Below are 22,792 nucleotides of genomic sequence, written 5' to 3' on the forward strand. Positions count from 1 at the left end.
ACAGAATCAGATATATTTCAGTTTGTTAACTTTGTCTATACTTTCTAGATGAAAAATGCATACTGCTGGAATGTTCATAGATTTTTCTAAAGCATTTGACACACTTGATCACAAAATATTACTTAATAAATTACATCAATTAGGAATTGGAGGTAAACCATTAGAATTATTTCATAGTTATCTCAGCTGCAGACAACAGACTGTTTACTGTAATGACAGCTACTCACAATTCAAACCTATTTCTAGAAGTGTTCATAAGTTTCTGTCTTAGGTCCTATTTTATATATTATCTATATTAATGATATTGTAAATGCCAGCACAGAAACTGATTTTGTTATATGTGCTGATGATACAACTCTTGTATTTCAGAACAAAAACTTAGATTCCTTATATACAACCTTAATATCTGAATTTTAAATAATGGATTATTCACAACAAACTTAAACTCAGTATTTCAAAAACTAATTTTATAATATTTCAAAACCGATCCATTAAGAACGCGATCCCACCAATAATATCAGATGGCGAAATATTGCAGCAAGTAACTAACACTAAATTTCTTGAAATAATTATTGATGGGAAGCTTAATTTTAAATATCACATTGACGAGACGCTATTAAAAATTTAAAAAATCACAGGCATTTCATACAAAATCCGGAACAGTCTGACACAAGAGGCAATGATCAGCATATATTTCACCCACATCTGATATACTGTGTATCAATATGAGCCTACACATGGCCTGCCTTTCTCAGCAAATTAGTAGTGGGTCAAAACAAAATATTCTGGTGCATTCTTTTTCAAAAGAAATATGATTCAACAGCCAATTATCTTAATAATTTCAATATATTGAAATTTCCTAATGTTCATAAATGTTTCTTATTGTTATTAATATATAAATCACTAGAATATAATTTTTTCAACTTGTTGATAACACCACTCACTAGAAGCCATAACGTCAACTTGATATGTCCAATATTTAGAACCACATTATTTAAGAACTGTGTATTCAGCTTTGGTCCTAAAGTATTTCGTTACTTACCTCTTCAACTAAAAGTTTTCCTTAGAAATAGTAATCTTATAATTTTCAAGAAAAGATAAAGAATATTTACTTCATGAACAAAATATGTAACCATGTCATAATTACGTATGTTTTCATGATTGTATTCTACTACTACTACTACTACTACTACTATTACTTCAAGTACTGCTAGTATTACTGCTACTACTATTATTTCAAGTACTTTCTATTTATGTTATGGCCTATAGCACCTGTAGGTATACTTGAAGAGTATGAGAAGCGCTGTTCACCTTCCACCCTTTAATAGCGCAGGCAATTTTATTTCTAGTGGTACGTACCCATAATGGCCCATATCACCACCCAAGCGCATCTTTGGTGTAAGGCAATTACACCTCCACCTAGAACCTGGGTCTCATGGTGACATGTAGGTAACTTTAAACCACTTCACAAATAACAAAGTTTCAAGGCGGTACATGGTGGGATTCGAACCTACGCGTGGACGTCTGCCCGATCCCACACTTACCACCTTATCCACTACGCCACTGCCCCCCTGCTGCTGCTGCTGCTGCTGCTGCTGCTGCGGCTGCTGCTGCTGCTGCTACTACTACTACTACTACTACTACTACTACTACTACTTATTGATGCTGCTGATTATGCCACCCTACGTCACACCTGTGATGGAATTTTCCACAACCTATTTAAGTGCCATCGATATACTTGGGTGGATCCATATTATATCATTTAAGTGATTTGCGGATTGGATAATGTGGTGAGCGTGGGATCGGGCAGACTTCAACGCGTAGGTTCGAATCCCACCACATACCGCCTTGCTACTTTGTCATTTGTCGAATAGTTTAGAGTTACCTACATGTAATCATGATACTAAGGTTCTAGGTGTTTACAACAAATATGCGCTTGGGTTGTGATATGGGCCCTAATATGGCTACCACTGTAAACAAAATTGCCTGCGCCACTAATGGGTGGAAGCTGAGCAGCGCCTCCCAAACATACTCTTCAAGTATGCCTACAAGCGCTATAGTTCATAACTTAAAAAATAAATCAATAAATAAATGAAAAAAAATAATACATTTTAAGATGTACTATTCTTAGTCATAAGCAACTTTTCCTTGCATAATATTCATGTTATTAGAGGTCCAGACTCATCGATATAGGGAGGCGACGGCATAGTGGATAAGGTGGTGAGCGTGGGATTGGGCAGACATCCACGCATAGGTTCGAATCTCACCACATCCCACATTAAACCTATGCCATTTGTCGCATGGTTTAAAGTTACTTACATGGCATCATGATACCCAGGTTCTAGGTCATGGGTTCTCAATCTGGGGTTCGCGAACCCCCAGGGGTTCACAAGAAGATTTCCAGGGGTACTTAGGTGGCTGATTTAATGATACAATCTTTCCAGAATACCTTTGCCTATTGATTTAGTGTTAGTCACTAAATTAACATTTTGCTCGATGTCAAATCACTGAGGGTTCGGGTAGATGGTCTTATAACTCAGAGGGTTCTTGACGAGAAAAAGGTTGAGAACCCCTGTAATCTAGGTGGTTACACCAAAGATGCGCTTCGGTGGTGATATGGGCCCTAATATGGGTACCACTATAAATAAAATTGCCTGCGCCACTAATAGGCGGAAGCTTAACAGCGTTTCCCACATGTACTCTTCAAGTATGCCTACAGGCGCTATAGGCCTTAACATAAGAAAAAAAAAGTATATAGCGGTTATAGCAAACTCAGTCATAATTCTGGTGTCAGCACTGTTTAGAGGCACCCAGGTCTTCAAGAGCTGGGCTGAAAGAATCACGCAGGGCACAGGCTTGTCTGCACCCGTCACATTCTTCTCCAGATACTATGTATTTAATCATGAATACATATGTATAAGTTTATGTTCACCTGTGATATTCACCTGATAAATCACAGAAACACTCCCTTGTGACTTTACCTACAACAGGAAGGTAAGAACTAACTAATAGCATCCCGGGGTGATTGATAATTCAAAACCCCGCTGCAACTTTGGTGATAGTTTAAATGAGATACAAATACTCAACTCCAGTCCCAAGTGCAGTATAAATAAAAAGCGATTAATAAGTGAAATGCTGAACGGACACAATCGTAGAATAACGGTATGTAAAAGAAGTGAAACGCAGGGTGAAACCTAGTATATCTGTAGGTCTAGTACTTCTTGTTGATGACAGGCTCCACCAACATCTTAAATTATTCTGTGGTTATCCTAGAGAAATCCTAAAACCTCTCCGTATTATTGACCAAATCTGGGAACCAATGTCCAAAGCTTACAAATTCAGTTCTTCTATAACTAATTGCATGCACCCATACTCGTTGCCGATGCCTATGCCTATACGGTTCCTCAGCCACTGTAACACTGCTATTTCTGCAAAAGCTAATACGTCAGTACTTCCCTAAGGTTGCCTTGGTGCTGAATCAGCTGAATGACGTGAATCAGATGTGTTGAGACTCTCAGTCAGTTGGAACTATGCAAATTCAAAATGACTCAATTCAAGTGATTCTTCATGAATTTAATCAATTCGATTCGCTTGGTGTAAACGCAGCCTTAGAATACTAGGTTTTGTTTCCTTGCCCATAAGGCTTTGTAAGAACACTCAAATTGATTTTTATGTAGTGACTAACTTGAAACTTCCATCAGATGGCCTGCATGTGACTAAGAGCCATGAAGTCCCACCATATAGTAATCTATCGCAAATACAACACAGTCAGGTATTGTGGGAAACACCTAGAAAGGATGAAATATTTCACATTTTTGGTTTCCTGGCAACCTAGTGATGGTTCCTTATCACGACAAGATCAGAGATCTAGTAGTAAGCTTCAAATGATTCCATTTGTCCAGCCATCCAAGGAGGAAAATGATGTAATAGAAGCATGGAAGGAAATCAAAGTAATCGTTTATGCCAGTTATGACATACCTGCTCGAGTTACCAAGCGGATTGAAATTCGAGTTACAGAAGCTCCCTTAGGCAGTGACATTTGTCTACAAAGTATAGGTAATGTCAGACAGTTGGCAGTAGAATCAACTTTCTCCACAATTAGGGATGACCATATCAACAATAGTGAACACTACTGGAAATCCTATAAAGATCAAACAATGACTTCTCGGAAAGTGCCTGATGTATGACAAGAAGGTAGTACAAGAACTCAGTATCATACCTGGAGCCTGCATCTCTCCGATAAGTCAGTCTCCTGTTGACACCAAACTGGGGCAGGCGCCAACCCTACGTTCGCTTGTCAATTTTGTAGACTACCCTGAAATGAGGTCTGCGCTCTTGGATTTATTGGGAAGTATTGCAATGTCCTTGCACTCCCAGGAGAATTATTCACCCATAAAAGGCGTGTTTAAAGGGAAGAACCTAACTGGAAGAGTGGCAAGATGTTACTGTACCATGCAGGAATTTGCCCCAGAAATCAAATGCTTACCTGGGCATGCCAAAGTAGTGTCTGACGGAACGTGCCAGTAGAGACTGTCAATGACTCTGTCCCTGCACCTAACTTCACTTTGAATGACTTAAGTAAAGCACAAAGAGATCATGATATATGGTCTAAGGTCGTATATGCCTTGGAGTCGGGCGAAGAAGAAAATCTTCACGTCTGCATATACCTTTCTCCCAATTTTTCATGTCCCCAGGCAAAATTCTGTGTTGACAAAAAAGGGAGGTTCTAGCAAACAATACGTCATTCGTGAAAACTTAGTCCCTGTCATATTTATACCATACTACTCTACTACAACTACTACTTACTACTAACCAAACTAAACGAAACACTTGCTTCTCACCTATGCCTCTCCCTTTCTCCCTCCGTGTCTTACCTCGTCAGCTCCTCGTTGTCTCCTCGGAACTGCAGGCCGGGAAGGAATATACCTGCTGCTCCGTCACTTGTTGTCTCTTGTCCAAACTTGTCCGCGATGACGGTGACGGAGGCTCCCGGCAGCGCCTCCTGGATCATTGTGGCGGTAGTAAGCCCCACCACGCCCGCCCCGACAACCACCACTCGCACTCCTGAGCCAGCCTGTGCCATCGCTGTTCATGAAAGCACTGTTTATTTCTCATGCCTATCAAATCTCCTTTCACAAACGTATACATGAAACTTATCAACAAAAAGGCCTTATTTATTTGTTACAGCACATTTCATATATAGATAAAACTAAATATATTTTATTTATTAATCTACTGTTCATGTTGGTATCAGTGGTGTCTTTCGACATTTTATATATAGTATCTATCTTATCAAGTACTAAAAGTCATGTCAGTAATACATTTCAACCTGTCACACCATTCTAACACTTTTTGTGGTGACTGGCATCAGTGAGCCTTCTTTTTTTTTTTTTTTATTCTCTCATTCATTTTTTGTTGCCCTTACCGAGTGACCCTCCTACATAAAAAAAAAAGATAAGAAAAGCAACATAATCTTATCACGTTTTCTCCCTCCCTGGTGCCAATCCAACGCAGATCATCTTTCAGAATACTCCAAAGAGGCATCACAACACTTCATCTATGAAGCCACAGCAATTTTAAGATCCAAACTGTTGTACCATATAGCGTAAGCTTTGTTTCTCACTGTCCACCTCCTCAATTTTTGTTTGTCGTCAGTGTTTTCCTTGGCCCTATATATTCTTGTCCTCCTCCTCTTCCTTCCACACAACCCATCGGCGGTGTCATTGAAATGCTATAAACATGCTTATAATCTTCGTATTCTTATCCATCCTGAGAATTGGTGTTGGTTGTAAAATTTCCCTACTCTTCTCGTTTACCACAGCTACCAGTGGCGTCTTTGAAGATATACTGTAGACCATATCTAACCATTTTGTAAAGCTCGAAAAGCAATGGGAGTTACAAAATCAAAGCTGTTGGACATTAAGTATATCATAAACATTATATGTTTACGTAAGCTTCTTACCCTTCTCCCGCCACACACCCCATCAAGTGGAGTCTTTCAAAATACTCCAGACATGCACATAATATAGCTAATCTAACCACGAAAACTCAGCATGACAGTCATAAAACTGAAGCTGACTCATCATAAGTACAGCGTAATTATCTCTCACCTTCTAACCCTTCTCTCGACGCTCTCCACCTAGCCCACCTTCCTCGTCGCGCGTCACTGTTTCTCCGCACTTCAACTTCATTCAATTTATGCCTCGCTGTTGGCAGGTCGGTGATATGCGGAACTCTGCCGCCATCACCCCGATATATGCGAGAATACCGTACTTCTGAAATGTTTCAGCGTATTTCTTGCCTCGATTGAATTTTATAATCTCTGGTGGGAATTATTCACATTAAGATATGTAGTGGAAGTTATAGATTTTTCATTTTTTTTTCATTCATTGATCGGCGCGGCTGTTAAGAATGCATGAATGTAATACTATAACAAACATGAATTGGGAGCTCTTTTGCACTTTTTACCAGATTTGGTAAACAATCAAGATAATTTTTCCTGTTATTTCTTTGAAATGAACACAGATATTATTCAAAATGTGTGTGGAGTTGACTACATCCTGCTTTCGGTGCACAAGACCACAAGGATGATAATATATAAGACGTCTGTCTATCTGGTACTAAATTGATATGGTGTATGGGTGAGGTGTGGATGATGATGGACTTGGCGTAGATGAGTAGATGAGTGCATGGATGATTATGAATGAATAAGTTGTTGGAGGGTCAGTGCACAACGGATGGGTGGATAGGTGGGTTAGTGGGTTGTGGATGGGCACATGTGCAATGATTGGTAGGATACGATGGTTTGGTGAGTGCGGGCCGGTGAGTGGTCGAATGGATGGATGAGCGGATGGGTTTGTAGGTAGTGTACGGTGAGTGAATAGGTGAATATTGTTGAGTGGGTGGGTGGGTGGGTGTGTGTGTGTGAGTCGGTGGATAGATAAATGGATGTAGTTATGGTAGGTAGTGAGTGGGTAGATGAGTGGACAGGTGGATGTGAGTAAGTAGTGGATGTATGGGTAAGCAAATGTTATGATGGTGTGGTGTAGGGATGTTTTGTAGTGACTTTAGGTTAGGTTAGGTTAGGTTACTGTTGGCCTGATGACGTCTTGTACCTTTACTTATTTTGTATTTATTTATTTTTTTTTTTTTTTACACCAAGTATCTCGAGCACTAAACATTCCGAGGCCTTTTATCGTGAAGTTTATATTACCAGAAGCATCTGACCACTCCCCTGCACCACAGTACCCAGTGACTGTACCAGGATAGGCACTCTCACCCACACACCGGCCATGTTGCCTGAAACCACTCCATTTTTACGTAAACCCTTTCATTATTTGTACTCATCCTAATCATTCTTCAAGTCATGTCCTCCTGCCGCCCCTTTGCCCTGCCCCTCTCCCAAGCCAGCTTCCGTGCCACCTTCCCCGCGCCTGAAGGTCATAGTATCGATGGTGGATGGAGGCAGCTGAGTTAAGAGGTTCGTCTGTGTAACCCTAATATTAACGTTCAAAATCCCCTGGAGTCTGTCCAGTGTCTGCCTCCGTGCTTGTGCCTCCTCACGACATCTTTTGAAATTACTAAAGATTCGTGTCGGTATTGTATGTGGATATTTACTTTTCTTTTCTTTTCTTTTATGTAGGAAGATTTCTAGACAAAGGTATTTATTTGTTTTCTTCCTTAAGTAACTTTTTAGCAGAGTTCTATTCTTTTCTTTTAATATAATTTCATATTTGTATTCCTTAAGTGTAGCGTAAAGAAAGACTGTAAATATGTACCCAGCACAACAAAACCACTCATGATAGAGAATGGCTATTAACAATAAGTGGTGATGATTAAGTCTGTTATCAGGTGTTGTGATGGGTATTATCGCTCTCTCTCTCTCTCTCTCTCTCTCTCTCTCTCTCTCTCTCTCTCTCTCTCAAGTGGTGTATTAGCTGACTTAGCAGATCAAAAACACTCATAGCGATTGATGATAATGATGAGGCTACTCACTCTAAGGTTGGTAAAGAAAGCATCACCTTTTAAGCTTTTAATTGATAAAGATAATGTTATGTTTGTTATTTGAAGAAGTCCTAAATAATGCCAATATACAAATTACGATCACTAGAAAGAGTGTATAGGTGTGTTTTGGTGGCTCTGCGGGTACTTTCGAGTGTTTAAGATGTGCTTAGGTGTGTTTTTTTTAAAGTGATTTGAAGTATTTTGAGTGTTTTGGGGATGTTTTGGTGTTTATTGGTGTGGTTGGGGTAATTAATGTAATGCAACCTTTCCAGTGTAATAATTATCTTTGCTATCTTCAAATTTTTTTATGTTTCACTATCATAAGTTTGTTATCTCTTTACTTAGCCTTTTAAACAAGTAGTGTCTGGTTGTCATTCTCTTGACTTGTATCACAACTACTAGTACTGCTATTTTTATTACCATTACTGTTACTGGAACTACTACTTCTACTACTACTACTACTACTACTACTACTACTACTACTACTACTACTACTACTACTACTACTACTACTACTACTGCTGCCACTGCCACTGCCACTGCCACTACTACTACTACTACTACTACTACTACTACTACTACTACTTATACAACAAACACCACCACCACCAACAACAACAACAACAACAACAACAACAACAACAACAACAACAACAACAACAACAACAACAACAACAACAACAACAACAAAACCATGTATTTCGTTTCAGTGTCTTAGTACGCATTGATCAATGTCTGGCTGACATCTTGATTTCAAACTGTATTTGTCGTGTAGTGCCACCAGGAGACACTTTCTCACACAGCTCTAACATCTTTTGTAATGACACTTGTTCGTTGTCTCAAGTAACGCTGCACGATTTCGAATTATAACTACAAACTATAAAAGAAAGGACTAAAATCAAAATCAAATTAGAAAAAAATATATATACTCGATAATTTCTTTGAGATATATACCTGGATTCTCAAGTGTTTCTCATTTTGATAATGTAGAAATGTTCTTTATCATTAACTAGAATGATGAAAAAAAACACCGTTATGATTTTACCCGTCACTTGAGCCTACTGAAAATAGTCGAGGTGCTGGCAGAAGTGTATCAGAATACTGTTTTACAAGTAATGGTAAGGAGGGAGGGACACTCACTAATTCTGCTTGCAGACCCGCCAGACCGGTCTCGCACCCGCAAGTGACGCCTCGTCCAGCGTCAAGAGTCCAACCTCTTCCACTTTATAGTGCTGTTGCACCTCTCGCTCCCCACACGTGCACACACATACGTGCACACATACCCTCGATTAACCATTAGAAATATTAATCATTGGTCCTCTCTGAGATTTTACTGATAGTGTTAGATAAGGTCTCTTCACGTGTGAGTTGCCCCATTGTGATTCGCATACAGTATACACTGCATGGCTAACTTACAACTTAAGGGAGCTAGTGTTGCAACAAGTGGTAGTGGTGGTGGTGGTGGTGATCCCTTACTTGGTTAGCTTCAGGTACTGTTAAGACTTTCATTACCGAGAGAGAGAGAGAGAGAGAGAGAGAGAGAGAGAGAGAGAGAGAGAGAGAGAGAGAGAGAGAGAGAGAGAATCCATGTCATCAATGGAAGTTTCTATTACAATACACACACACACACACACACACACACACACACACACACACACACACACACACACACACACACACACATATATATATATATATATATATATATATATATATATATATATATATATATATATATATATATATATATATATATATATATATATACAATCAATTTTCTACTAGCCCGAGTTTGAATAACGGGATTTCGATGTAACGGAACTTGATATTTACGACTGTTTTGATGAAAACGGCGGCAATATGTTCTAGTTGATTTCCCGCTGCTAGACTACCCTTGTTTTTTTTTTTTTTTTTTTTTTTTTTTTATCTGGTAGTTTGTGGTTTGGATCAAAGGATGGAGGCGGATGAGTATTTGGTGGAGATCTTGGGTTACGAATTGTGGGAGTTTTGTAAACACTGTCGATGCTTTTCTCTTATTATATTTGATGTATATAGATACACAACACTCAGTCCATGGCACAGCTTGACAAATAATGTGGGAGTTATCTTTAGTGAGTTATTGAGTGAGGCGAGAATGTGAGTGCGATGAGAGCGAGAGTCTGAAGTGACCCTGAATGAGAGGCAAAGGGCGAATGCCTGCAAGAGCCTGAACGAGAGTAAGGGAGAGACGTTGATCGTATTGATGTGGAAATGCCAGATGAGAATAGGAGAAACAGAGAGTAGAGGCAATGAGTGGGAGAGCAGAGATGGACAGATTTGGGCCAATGAGGAATAGAAGGAATGAACTAATCAGGTGGCAGAACTTGGCCAATCAAAAGAGGTTAGTCTGGAGAGAAGTAATGTGATCTGTGAGGTCTATGGAAAGCTGAAAGAAGCGGGACTTATTTTAAGATACACATGTGGAACATAGAGAGAGAGAGAGAGAGAGAGAGAGAGAGAGAGAGAGAGAGAGAGAGAGAGAGAACACGTGGTACACTAATGATGAAGAAAGAATGATGATGACTGATACATGATTAATTCGATTTAACGCTGATTAACTCAACTTGACGTCATGTACACCCATACTGCTTCTGGTGGGAACCGCACCAGTCCGGCATCCAAGAGACATACAACGAATGGAGCAACTTCTGACCGCAAAAAGGCATCCACGAACAAATAGGGAGACATTATTGCCATGGTAACGAGATTGCTATAGCAGGTTATCGGTAAAATCACCTCTCGAGATGTTACTGTCTTATGCATTTATGTTCAGAAAACAACATTTCTATTAGCATTTTACAAGCCTTACCACCAAGAAAGGATTGTTTTGTGATGCACAAAGTGAAATTTTGCATGGAACATAGTTAAGAAAGCAGGAGATGAAGAGCCATTTGTTTTCGGTGGCAGCCGTTTCTTCTTTTGCTTGTTGTAACCCTCTTTACCTTGTGCCTTGCTTTCACTACAATATTTTTGTTTCCGCCTCTTTATTGTCTGCTAGCATGGACATCATACCTTTTTATTATTCATCATGTATATGAATTCAAAGGTATGATGTCTATTATAACAGGCAATAAAAGGACGGACACAAAATTATTGTGGTGAAAGCAACGCACAAGGTAAAGAGGGTCACAAGAAGAAGAAGAAGCGGCCGCCACCGATCACAAATGGCTTCTCATCTCTTGCTTTCTGTTCCATGTTCCATGCAAGATTTCAGTTTGCATCACGAAACAATTCTCTCTTGGTGGTAAGGCTTATAAAATGCTAATAGAAATGTTGTTTTCTGAACATATATGTATATTATGAGACCTCACTCCTCAGTCTAGAGCTAACCCGCACTCTCTCTCTCTCTCTCTCTCTCTCTCTCTCTCTCTCTCTCTCTCTCTCTCTCTCTCTCTCTCTCTCTCTCTCTCTCTCTCTCTCTCTCTCACCTATAATAAAGTTTACACATACGTAGATCCGACAACTGTTCAAGCCAAGTTTAGCACACTCAACATGTCTGAGCTGATTGTGACGATGGGTGGGGCGTGGCAGGAATTGATAAATGTGTCAGTATTTTCCATCCCACCTGTTCTGTGTAATCAAGATTTCCCACGTACAACTCTCTCTCTCTCTCTCTCTCTCTCTCTCTCTCTCTCTCTCTCTCTCTCTTTATATACCATGTGGGCTTTTCACGGGAATTTATGGGCTAAAGGGGATACTTTTTTGGGGTACCTCCTATCTCAAAGCCCACCCGCTAGGAAACCGTTGCCCCGAGTAAGGAAGCCCAACCTACACTCGGACCGTGGACAGGATTCGAACCCGTGCGCTTGGAGACGTCGCGGACCCCAAAGCACGCATGGTTCCACTGTACCTCTCTCTCTCTCTCTCTCTCTCTCTCTCTCTCTCTCTCTCTCTCTCTCTCTCTCTCTCTCTCTCTCTCTCTCTCTCTCTGTGTGTGTGTGTGTGTGTGTGTGTGTGTGTGTGTGTGTAATAATAATAATAATAATAATAATAATAATACGGTTTATTAGTAATTGCAGTACATACATACTGAAAATGTACATATGGGAATTGAGGGAGACTTAAGATTAGAACCTTAACTTAGCTGTTTATGGCTCGCACCATGGAGGGGATAGCACTATGATGATAACGGTCAGTTCTTGGGGTCTTGAGTGGCATGACCACGTTTGCGTGTCGTGTGACGTGGATTGGCTGGGGCGCGTCAGGGAGGAGATGTAGCCGTGAGTGGCGCAGCAGGCCTCTACCCATCTTGACGAGGGCCGCTTGGTGTCTGATAGCCAGTGAGGGGAGATCGAGGGTAGAGAGGGCGTGATCATAGTCAGTGTAGACAGGGCCAGGTATGATTCTGCAGGCCATCTTTTGGACATTTTCCAGTTGTTGCTGTTGAGTGCAGGTGAGGGAGGAAGACCACACAGGTGAGACATACATAAATTTGGGCAGGATGAAGGTGATGTATATCCCCTTTAACTCATCAGCTGGTGTGCCCAGTGACTTAAGTCTGCGCAGCATGTAGAGTCTGTAGGCTGCCGATCTCACTGTGGTGGTAACGTGTAATTTCCATGTCAGCTGATCGTCCACTGTGACTCCGAGCAGCTTGGCTCACCGAGCTGTTTTGAGAGGATGAGGCCCCAGAGAGTTGGGGAGGGGGCACTGCCGCCGAGGAGGTGCAGATATGCATTACTACAGTTTTGGTGTGGATGATTGTCATCCTGCTTTGCCGACCATTCCTGCAGGCTGTTCAACTTTATTTGAAGTGCTGAGTAGTCGTGTGTGTGTGTGTGTGTGTGTGTGTGTGTGTGTGTGTGTGTGTGTGTGTGTAATTCACCTCCTCGGTCGCCTGCTGGTCACCCAGCCAGTCTTCCCCATTACGGAGCGAGCTCAGAGCTCATAGACCGATCTTCGGGTAGGACTGAGACCACATCAACACACAACACACACCGGGAAAGCGAGGCCACAAGCCCTCGAGTTACATCCCGTACCTATTTACTGTTAGGTGAACAGGGACCACACATTAAGAGGCTTGCCCATTTGCCTCGCCACTTACCGGGACTCGAACCCGACCCTCTCGATTGTGAGTCGAGCGTGCTAACCACTACACTACGCGGTGTGTGTGTGTGAGTGTGTGTGTGTGTGTGTGTGTGTGTGTGTGTGTGTGTGACCATAGGCGCAAGCACGCGCATGCTGTTGCGCGCATAGTCTACCTATAGACCGTGGTTGCACACTGTGTTGAATTGTGAGATTTTATACATAGCCTCACGAAATACGTTATCGGAGAGCCTCGATTTCATGAAGCGGGACAGTATTACGCGGACCCAAGGAGGTTAGATAGGGAATCAACAGTGTACACCCGATCATCCTTATCTTGCTCAGCTCTTAGTCAGCTGATTTACTGATCCTCGCCCCTATGGCCTGTTTCTACTCTCGTGCTTGTTTCCTCTTTTATTCTTTCTCTTTCTCTCATTCCTCACTTTTATCTTTCGCTTTAATAATCTCTTCTTCTCATTCGTCCTTCCTCTTTCTGCTGTCTTTTTTTCCTTACTCATTCTTCCTATCCCTCCGCTCTCCATTCTTGGTTTTCCATTTTGTCTACCTTGTCTATATCTCCAAGTCCTTCCTTCATTCGTAACAAATTTGATTAAGAGAGAGAGAGAGGTGGTGAGGAGGCTGACTGATGATAAGCTGCAATAATCTGAAATAAGGGACGCAGTATTGTAAAGGCGAAGGTTCCTCGTGCATCAAAAGTTTTCATTTTTCTCATCGAGTTGCACCAGTCATTACCCAACACTATTTTTAAAAGGATGAAGTGTGCAAGTGATAAGTTAAATGAAAAAGACGATGATCTGTATTCTTAAACGTTTCGTTGTCTCATTTTCATAAATTTAGTGTTATTGAGCTCGGAAGTAGTAATACGTAGTAGTAGTAGTAGAGAAAGAAGTAATAACACACATGATACTCTACAATCATGGAATAAGTTTTCATCATAGATGGGAAGAAACAGCAATGAAAACTCAATGTGACCTTTGCAAACAGTTCTAACGATTGAACAACACGTGGAAGCACATGCACGCCTGTTTATGTTAACTTAGGGATGCTAAGTTTGTTTGGCGTATCTTTCGTAAAAGGATAAGAACAATACCAAAACCATTCCTGAAGCGTGAATTGTCCACACGAGAATCCTGCTCCTATGTGGCTCTACACTGGTGCATACCCAATATTCCTGCTGAAAAGTTATGTAGCCAAGGTCTGCATGCATCCTGGAGCGTGGTGATCTTTTTTTTTTTTTTAATACCATGTGGGCTTTTCACGGAAATTTATGGGCTAAAGGGGATATTTGGGGTACCTCCTATCTCAAAGCCCACCCGCTAGGAAACTGTTGCCCCGAGTGAGGAAACCCAACCTACACTCGGACCGTGGAAAGGATTCGAACCCGTGCGCTTGGAGACCCCTCGGACCCCAAAGCATGCATGGTTCCACTGTACCACGGCTATAGTCTATTGGAGGGTAGTAAGTATTATAGAGAAGGTTCTATGTAGTGTGGATGGAAGTGCGGCCTTGGAGAGGGAGCTTGGAGTTGCTGGCAAGACAAGATTTGTCAGAAATGAAAAATCAAGTTTTGTATCGATGCCACCGGCCTTCTGATAGCACCTTGTTCTTTATGACTTTTGTCACTCCTGGTAAAACCAGTCAAACAGTATGACTGAGACTGGCGCTAAGAAAATCAAGCGAGGGCTCTGCAAGATGTGGCGCCGCCTTTGTAAGCGGCGGGGACCAAACGTCTCAAATCCCTCGGCAGCTGAAGTGTTTGTCCGGGAAGGGGAACAAGAGGAGGTGAGCCCCGTCAAGGGACAAAATTTCATCGCCACCACGCCCCGCTGCCCGGGCTTCACAGGCCCGGTCATCGTGGGCGTAGTGTGGAAAAAAAATTTTTTGTGTGGCGGGGACAGGAATGAAGGGGGTGAGGTGGAATGTAATGGGAACAACGTGGACTGCAGCTTCATCGCCACCGCGCCCCGCTGCCCGGGCTTCACTGGCCCGGTCATCGTGGGCGTGGTGTGGAAAAAAGAGTTTTTGTGTAGCGGAGATAGGAATGAAGGGGATGAGGAGAGTCATGAGGGCTGCGTGGAAACATCATGCACTGGCACAGGCCTGGCAAAGAACAGCCGCCAGGAGGGAGAGAAGAGAAAGATCAGTAAGTGGACGAAGATTTGGCGATGGATGACGAAAAAAAGGAATTGATAAGTCACTACATGAAGCTGGCTGACAAACACTCCTCCGCCCGGTGCTCGTGTTGCATGTTGAGTGTTTCATGTAAAAAAAAAAAAAAAAAATAGTACATGTTATGTGTTGATTGTGTTATTTTAAAAGAAAAAAGGAAAATGTTGTTTGTTATATGTTGGTTGTGTTATTAATGCAAACAAAAAAAAGTTCAATGTTACATGTTAATTGTGTTATTCATGTTAGAAAGGAAAAAAAAATTGTTAAATGTTAATTGGTATTATGTAAAAACAGAGTTCTATGTTATAAATGTTGACGCGTTTGTTGTTGTGAGAGTTCGAATTGATGTGTCTTGAAAAACACGAAAAAAAAAGTTAGAATTTAGAATCTTACTTTAATTTTGAATGTACTTGAAATTTATCGTGGTTGGTAGCAAGGTGGTTCGCGGGGACTCGACGGGGATACCAAGTGGTACTTACTCAGGAAAAGTTTGGGAACCACAGTAGCCACAGAGTATATGGGGCTTTAAATGTACGAGTCCCGTATGGAGTTGATAATCCAAGCCTTCCCAGCGCTGCCTCACACTCGGCCTCTCCTCGCACGCCAGTCTTTACTCTAACCAGCGTTGATAAGGCTCGGTTTGGAATATTGTTTGCTTGTTTGTGGTCTTGTGAGCTTGTTACTGCAGCAAAGATAAAATTAGTAGGAACTGTATATTTTCATTGTTAATTTACATGTTCTCCAAATGCGTCTGTCACGTGTTAGTGAAAGTGACCGGAATTTTGATAGTTGATATATGGGAACCCAGTGCTTTAATGAGTGGTGTTGTTATTGTTGGTGAATGTTTAACGATGTGTTGGTGATGAGGTGTGGCAGTGGTGCATGGGAGGCAATGGCATGGCATGGCAGAGTATGGTGTGACAATGGTTCGTATGCTTAAACGCTTTGGGTGAATGAACTATTAGTGTGAGTATGAATTTTCATACTTCCTTCACTAAGCCTGTAGTCAAGACATTTGAGTTCAGAGACATTTTTTAAACTAAGTGATTTGAATAGATTTCGCTTCCAAGTGATCCGTTGCCCAAACCTCCTGAGGCCTCTGTGCTCTGAGGCCTATCTAGTGGAAGGCTTCCGCAATGCCCTTCAACGTCCTGTAACTCAAACCCACCATAACATTTAAGTTTGACAGTGAAGAACTGAAAAGGAAATTATTGTATATAGGAGTATTATTAAATTTCAATAGTCTAGTTCAATATGTAAGCCAACAACTGTCCTGTAGAACATCAAAAGTATCATTAACAACATCAACCGAATGAAGAGATACGCTTCCGTTGAGTTCTGGCTCATGATGAAGTTATTTTAGATATTCTAGATATTCAAGTACAGTATTCACCTTTTGAGTCCTTCTTAGAAGAGGATTATGAAATAGAAATAATTGGATATAGTAAGAAAAAAAAATGAGATACGAATCCCTCTAAGTCTAGGAGACGAATCTTAATGAGCACTGATCTTCCGGTGGTGAATCAAATGGAGCATTTCACCTGCGTACAACACTCGACTGCGAAACCCTTGGAAACCTTTTTTTTTTTTTATTACCTAAAGGAACCTGAGGAATAATGTATGTTAAATTATATGTTCATTAGTTTTATTTTTTCTATTTTATTGCCAGTCTCTGTAATAAGGCACCTACAGTAAAGGGAAGGCTATGATATTGAGAACGTATGAAAAGTAGAAGAAGGAAAGTGTTAGTGAAATGGATGGAAAAGAAAAGTCTGTAAATTTGAAAAAAATGGAGAGAAAAAAGTCTCCGAAAAAATAAAAGTAGAAAAACAAAGGTCTGTCTGAAAAATGGAGGAAGAGAGGAAGACGGAAAGGAGAGACATGGAAGACTGCGAGAAAGAGTCAATGTATCAAGGCTGTCAATAGCTACGAACCATCTCAATAAGATACACCACCACTGTCACCAACAACCGAGCACCATCACTCCTCGTGCACCACCTGCACCTTCAGTCACCACCAGTTGCGTGACCACAGCCAGATTTGCGAGTGTCCATTTTATGTGTTATTGATTCATCATTTGCTTGATGCTGCAGTAAATCATCTGTCAGTAGTAGTGGTGGTGGTGGTGGTGGTGGTGGTGGTCAAACCGAGTAGTAGTAGTAGTTGTTGTTGTTGTTGTTGTAGTAGTAATAGTAAAAAGGGTATTCTCGTTATAGTAATAGGTCTAGTAGTAACAGTAGTAGCAGTAGTAAGAGTTGTTGTCGTTCTCTTAGTTGTTGTTGTTGTTGTTGTTGTTGTTGTTGTATAATTAATATAAATAATTCTTGTTGAAATTGCTGCTGTACCTATTGTTGTTTATGTTGTTGTTGTTGTTGTTGTTGTTGTTGTTGTTGTTGTTGGCAATAATGATATAGAGGAAAAAGGAGAAGGGGAAGTAGTAACGGACACCTAAATAGTCTGAATGCCGGCGCCACAACACCGGGGTCACACGGCGCCAGTGAATGGAAGGAGTGTGGGAATGTGCTATAGCTTGGACTGTCTTGGTAGCATCTCCAGCATCAACTTGACGGCGTGCATGGAGGTGCCCGGGGACGTCATCACCCCGTAGCCGCCGTGGCCGTAGTTGTGCACCACCTGGAGGAGGAACGAAGGAGGAATGAAATCTTTACAATCTGTGCCCGTATTAGAAAATATATATTATGGACATCCTTAAAAGGGCGATAGTAGTGGTGGTAGTAGTAGTAGTAGTAGTAGTAGTAGTAGTAGTAGTAGTAGTAGTAGTAGTAGTAGTAGTAGTAGGAGTAGTAGTAGTAGTAGAACTCTCTCTCTCTCTCTCTCTCTCTCTCTCTCTCTCTCTCTCTCTCTCTCTCTCTCTCTCTCTCTCTCTCTCTCTCTCTCTCTCTCTCTCTCTCTCTCTCTCTCTCTCTCTCTCTCTCTCTCTCTCCTCTTACCTTGAGGGTGTTGCCACTAGGGAAGCTCACGGTCTCCTTCTCCACCCTGACGCAGGGGCGGTAGGGACGCCACCCAACCCACTCCCGCAGGACCTGGAGGCACGAGGGTAGGATGTAGTAGTGGTGGTGGTGGTAGTGTTGGTGGTGGTGGTGGTATTCTTATAGTTACATGTTGTTTATGTGCAGTAGCAATAGCAGAAACTTGGAAAATTATAGTAGTTGTAACAGCAGTAACAACAATAATGAAAGTACTGAAGGTGGTCATAACAGCAATAGTAGTAGTAGTAGTGGTAATCGTTGTTGTTGTTGTTGTTGTGGTAACGATAATAGTGGTAGTATTAGTGATGGTGGCAGTGGTGTCTGGTGGTGGCGGTGTGTGAGGAAAAGACGTATTTTACTAGTGGCAAAATTTCATAATGATATGCGTGTTCCTTACAAAGTTATTCTAGAAAAACGTGCCCTCAAACTCTCTGAAACGCTTAGTAGGTTATTCTTCATCGTTTGATGGGTTTTACCGAATGACAGGATTACTCATATTTTCCGCTTATTCGCGTCTTACCCTTCTCTATAATTTCTGCAATAACCTCCTTTCCACGCAATAAATCAGACTTGATGTTATACCGACCCACTCCAACGCCATATCATAAACTTGAAAAGACTGACACGTGTGATCTCAGCTGCAGAATTATTCACATCTCGTATTATTAACATTTCAACTCCGATTAAGATTTTGAGGTGATTGAGTTGAGTTATATTAATATTCATCTCCTTTCTGAAAACTTCCTTAAACTTACGATCTACATTTTACTGTTTTCTAGTCAAAATTACTAAGATTTTCGAATGAGTTGAAGTTTTTGGCGATAGTTCAACAAGAGAGAAACATTGATGAGAAATATTTAATGAGAATCCGACTTGTCATTTCTGTGGCATTTGAAAATATCTTGTGTTAGAGAATAAAGCAAAGTACTAACCACTGTTGTCTTGTTATATCGAAATTGTAAAAAACCTAGTGATCAATTTACAAATGAAACAGTGTTAATTCTTATTCACCACCATTCGTAATAAATTTCAATTCATTTTTTATTTTATTGTAGAGTATATGTTCCGATTAACGCGTGCACTAAAGGACAAGGTATTGATTATATAACTTGGAAATGGTTAGGTGGTAGAATATTGAAACGCTTTATGCCCTTCTATACCAAACAACTTTATCTGTCCTTGTTTTATAAGAGAACAAGGTATGGGGTGTGTGACCGGCGTGGGGACTGGCGGTCTACCATGCAGATATAGAAATTGCATGGAGAGCTGCTCTGGGAAGCTAACGTAAATTACTGTCCCGGTTTCCTGTCGCCAGCCACAGCGAGCCACATCGAGCCACAGCAACCTCCACCAGTGTGGCATGTGGTGAAAGACTCGTATCCTCAAACATTTCTTTGCTTCACCTCCAGTATTTCAGAACGCTTTATTTAAATTGACAGAAGTTTTCTTTTTGTTGTTGTTTATGATTCTAGTGAAAGATTAACATGATTTCTACATTATTAACTGTAGAAACACTCTTAATAACCCCACTAATCATCTCTGTGGCTTTGGAAAACAGTCGTGGTAAGAGAGCAGAGCATTTCTGATATCCAGGTGTATTTTTAGATTAAACGTAGATAGTTAACAGTTGCACGTGTGGCGTTAGAATCATTAGATACATTAATTCAAGCCCATCCTCATCAAACAACCACACTTAACGCCAGCATCTCGCTACACCAACACGCTAAACTGACTCACCACCCCACCACACCGCCACTCAAGACTGACTCACCTCACCACCAAAACTCACACCTCACCTCACAAGACTTACTCAGCACTCAAAACAGTCACCGCACGCACACACACACACACACACACACACACACACACACACACACACACACACACACACACACACACACACACACACAAAGGGAGGGGGTGGGGAAACGTGGAGAAGTGAGGTGGGATGGAGGAGTGTGGAAAAAATAATGAGGAAGAATAAGAAATGAGGGAGAGAAGATTAGTAAAGAGTACGGGAGAGAAGAATACAAAAGATACAAAGAAAACCAAACAATAACAGACCTTTTGGAAGCACTCAATACACTTCAACATTCAACTGACTCACAGTACACCGACACTCAACTCTAAATACACCCAGTACTCACCTCGGCGTCCTTGACAGAAGGGACAGCACTCACACAGCGCTCCCATATTGCCCTGGAGTCGTGCTTGTCCACCTTATCGTTGTAGCTGTCGAAGTTCCTCGTGCCTCCCAGTGTGACGGCTTCCAGGCCCGGGAGAATGTACATGTCGTAATCCACGTAGTAGAAGTTCTTGATCCAGGGAGCTTTTACCTGTGTGTTAGGAAACGTGTTACTTCTGAATCCCCATATTTTAGTAGTAGTAGTAGTAGTAGTAGTAGTAGTAGTAGTAGTAGTAGTAGTAGTAATAGTAGTAGTTGTAGTACTAGTAGTTATTATTGCAGTAGTAGTAGCAGTGATAGTAATAGTAGTAGTAGTAGTAGTAGTAGTAGTAGTAGTAGTAGTAAAAGTAGTGTAGTAGTAGTAGTAGTTATTGTTGTTGTTGTTGTTGTATAGTAGTAGTAATAGTGGTGATGGTGGTGGTGGTGGTGGTGGTGGTGGTGGTGGTATTGTTTCAGTCTTACCTATTTTTGACATGGAAGTATTCTTTTCTTTTTTAAGTTGTTTTGATGGTTAGTTTCATTTTGCTTTATTGCTTCAGTGTCTAATCTTAACTTAATTTAAAATGTTGGCGTTTTTAAGGATGTTTTTTTTTCTAAGGTTCTAGTTATAGTTGTTATTTAATTCACTTTGGTTCATTGTCCTTTATTGTTTCAGCATCTTAACTCGGCTAATTTTAAACTGTTGGCGTTTTCAAAGGTGTTTTTTTTTATGATTTTAGTGATAGTTACCTCTGAATCCACTTTATTCCATTTTTTTTCCTATTTTTTTTTTTTTTTTTTTTGTTGTTTGAGCGCCTACTTTTAATATAGCGTTTCCTTTTTTCCTTTTTTTTTTTCTTCGCTTTTTATGTTTACTTTACAGTGATCGTTTCGTCTGAATATCCTTAGCGTCGTTTTCATATTTTTTTTTTTTTTTTCAACATCTCAGTTCGATTACTTTTACCGTGTTCTAGTGAGCTGCTGGAGTGTTTATGGGTGTTTCTGTGGCTTGCGCGATAGTTAGCTCTGAATATACTCTGCTCCGTCTACCTCTGTTGACATGCTCTATAGTGAGATATTGGAGTCTTCACGGGTGTTCTCATGATTCTAGTCTCAGCTCTAAATCCTTCTCTTGCTGCGTGTTCTTGAATGATTTCAGTGGATTGCCTACCATTTTTTATGTGTTGAAGTGAAATGCTGGAGTTTTCAGGGATGTTGTCACACACACACACACACACACACACACACACACACACACACACACATTATTGATGTCACATGAACGTATACCCGAATGATGTAACATTTCAATCTTGCATAATTTACTGAGGTTACTCACTCTCTCTCTCTCTCATTGTGTGTGTGTGTGTGTGTGTGTGTGTGTGTGTTTATGTTTCACTGTTTGATCTGTTGCAGTCTCTGACGAGACAGCCAGACGTTAGTTACCCTACGGAACGAGCTCAGAGCTCATTATTTCCGATCTTCGGATAGGCCTGAGACCAGGCACACACCACACACCGGGACAACAAGGTCACAACTCCTCGATTTACATCCCGTACCTACTCACTGCTAGGTGAACAGGGGCTACACGTGAAAGGAGACACACCCAAATATCTCCACCCGGCCGGGGAATCGAACCCCGGTCCTCTGGCTTGTGAAGCCAGCGCTCTAACCATTGAGCTACCGGGCGTGTGTGTGTGTGTGTGTGTGTGTGTGTGAAAACATCCCTGAAAACTACTATTTGTGCTTCAGTAGGTGTTCGGCAAGGTGCGCCATCTAGTCTGAACATTGTAGAAATAGGTACACAATGCTTAATTTTAGTAATATAAATGAACTTTTAAATTAACAGAATCATATACAAGAATTATGTCAATATGTGCATGACGTACTACATGTTTATGCTTAGCTCAAGCAACAAACCTAAGGGCGTATACTGTAAAACTATTGGACAAAATGTATAAACTTATAACTTTAAAATGATACTATGTAATGTCTTTATTTTTTCAATAAACTACTACTACTACTACTACTACTGTGTGTGTGTTATATATATATATATATATATATATATATATATATATATATATATATATATATATATATATATATATATATATATATATATATATATATATATATATATATATATATATATATAGAGTGACTGCTAATCCTTCACTTATTAGTTTCCCTCCGAGACAGAGGCAATGAATACTTAATTTGATATTGGCTAACCTAAGAACAGGTACGTACAACGGCCGGTGTGTGGAGGAACACTATCTCCACACACGCACCACATTTTGCCATGTAATCTGAACGTATTCATTGTCACTATCTCAGAGGGAAAGTTTTCGTGACTGATTACCAATCAGTTGATTTG

General features: G+C 40.8%; 2 protein-coding genes across 2 annotated transcripts in view; both read right to left on the reverse strand.

Moving 5' to 3' along the window:
• LOC123511813 (D-aspartate oxidase-like) overlaps nucleotides 1–9,274 on the reverse strand; it is a 31,077-nt gene extending 21,803 nt beyond the window's left edge. Inside the window, exons 1-2 of the mRNA XM_045267848.1 lie at nucleotides 9,145–9,274; nucleotides 4,875–5,085 (exon numbers count right to left, since the gene is read on the reverse strand). Coding sequence (XP_045123783.1) covers nucleotides 4,875–5,083 — 209 coding nt within the window. The 5' untranslated portion in view covers nucleotides 5,084–5,085; nucleotides 9,145–9,274. The remainder of the gene's footprint in view (nucleotides 1–4,874; nucleotides 5,086–9,144) is intronic.
• Nucleotides 9,275–16,886: 7,612 nt separating this feature from the next.
• Nucleotides 16,887–22,792, reverse strand: part of LOC123511814 (D-amino-acid oxidase-like) — a 17,752-nt gene continuing 11,846 nt past the window's right edge. Inside the window, exons 6-8 of the mRNA XM_045267849.1 lie at nucleotides 20,396–20,584; nucleotides 18,210–18,302; nucleotides 16,887–17,892 (exon numbers count right to left, since the gene is read on the reverse strand). Of these exons, the coding sequence (XP_045123784.1) occupies nucleotides 17,782–17,892; nucleotides 18,210–18,302; nucleotides 20,396–20,584 (393 nt within the window). The 3' untranslated portion in view covers nucleotides 16,887–17,781. The remainder of the gene's footprint in view (nucleotides 17,893–18,209; nucleotides 18,303–20,395; nucleotides 20,585–22,792) is intronic.

The sequence above is a fragment of the Portunus trituberculatus genome, chromosome 32 (genome assembly GCF_017591435.1).
Source record: "Portunus trituberculatus isolate SZX2019 chromosome 32, ASM1759143v1, whole genome shotgun sequence".
Classification (NCBI taxonomy): domain Eukaryota; kingdom Metazoa; phylum Arthropoda; class Malacostraca; order Decapoda; family Portunidae; genus Portunus; species Portunus trituberculatus.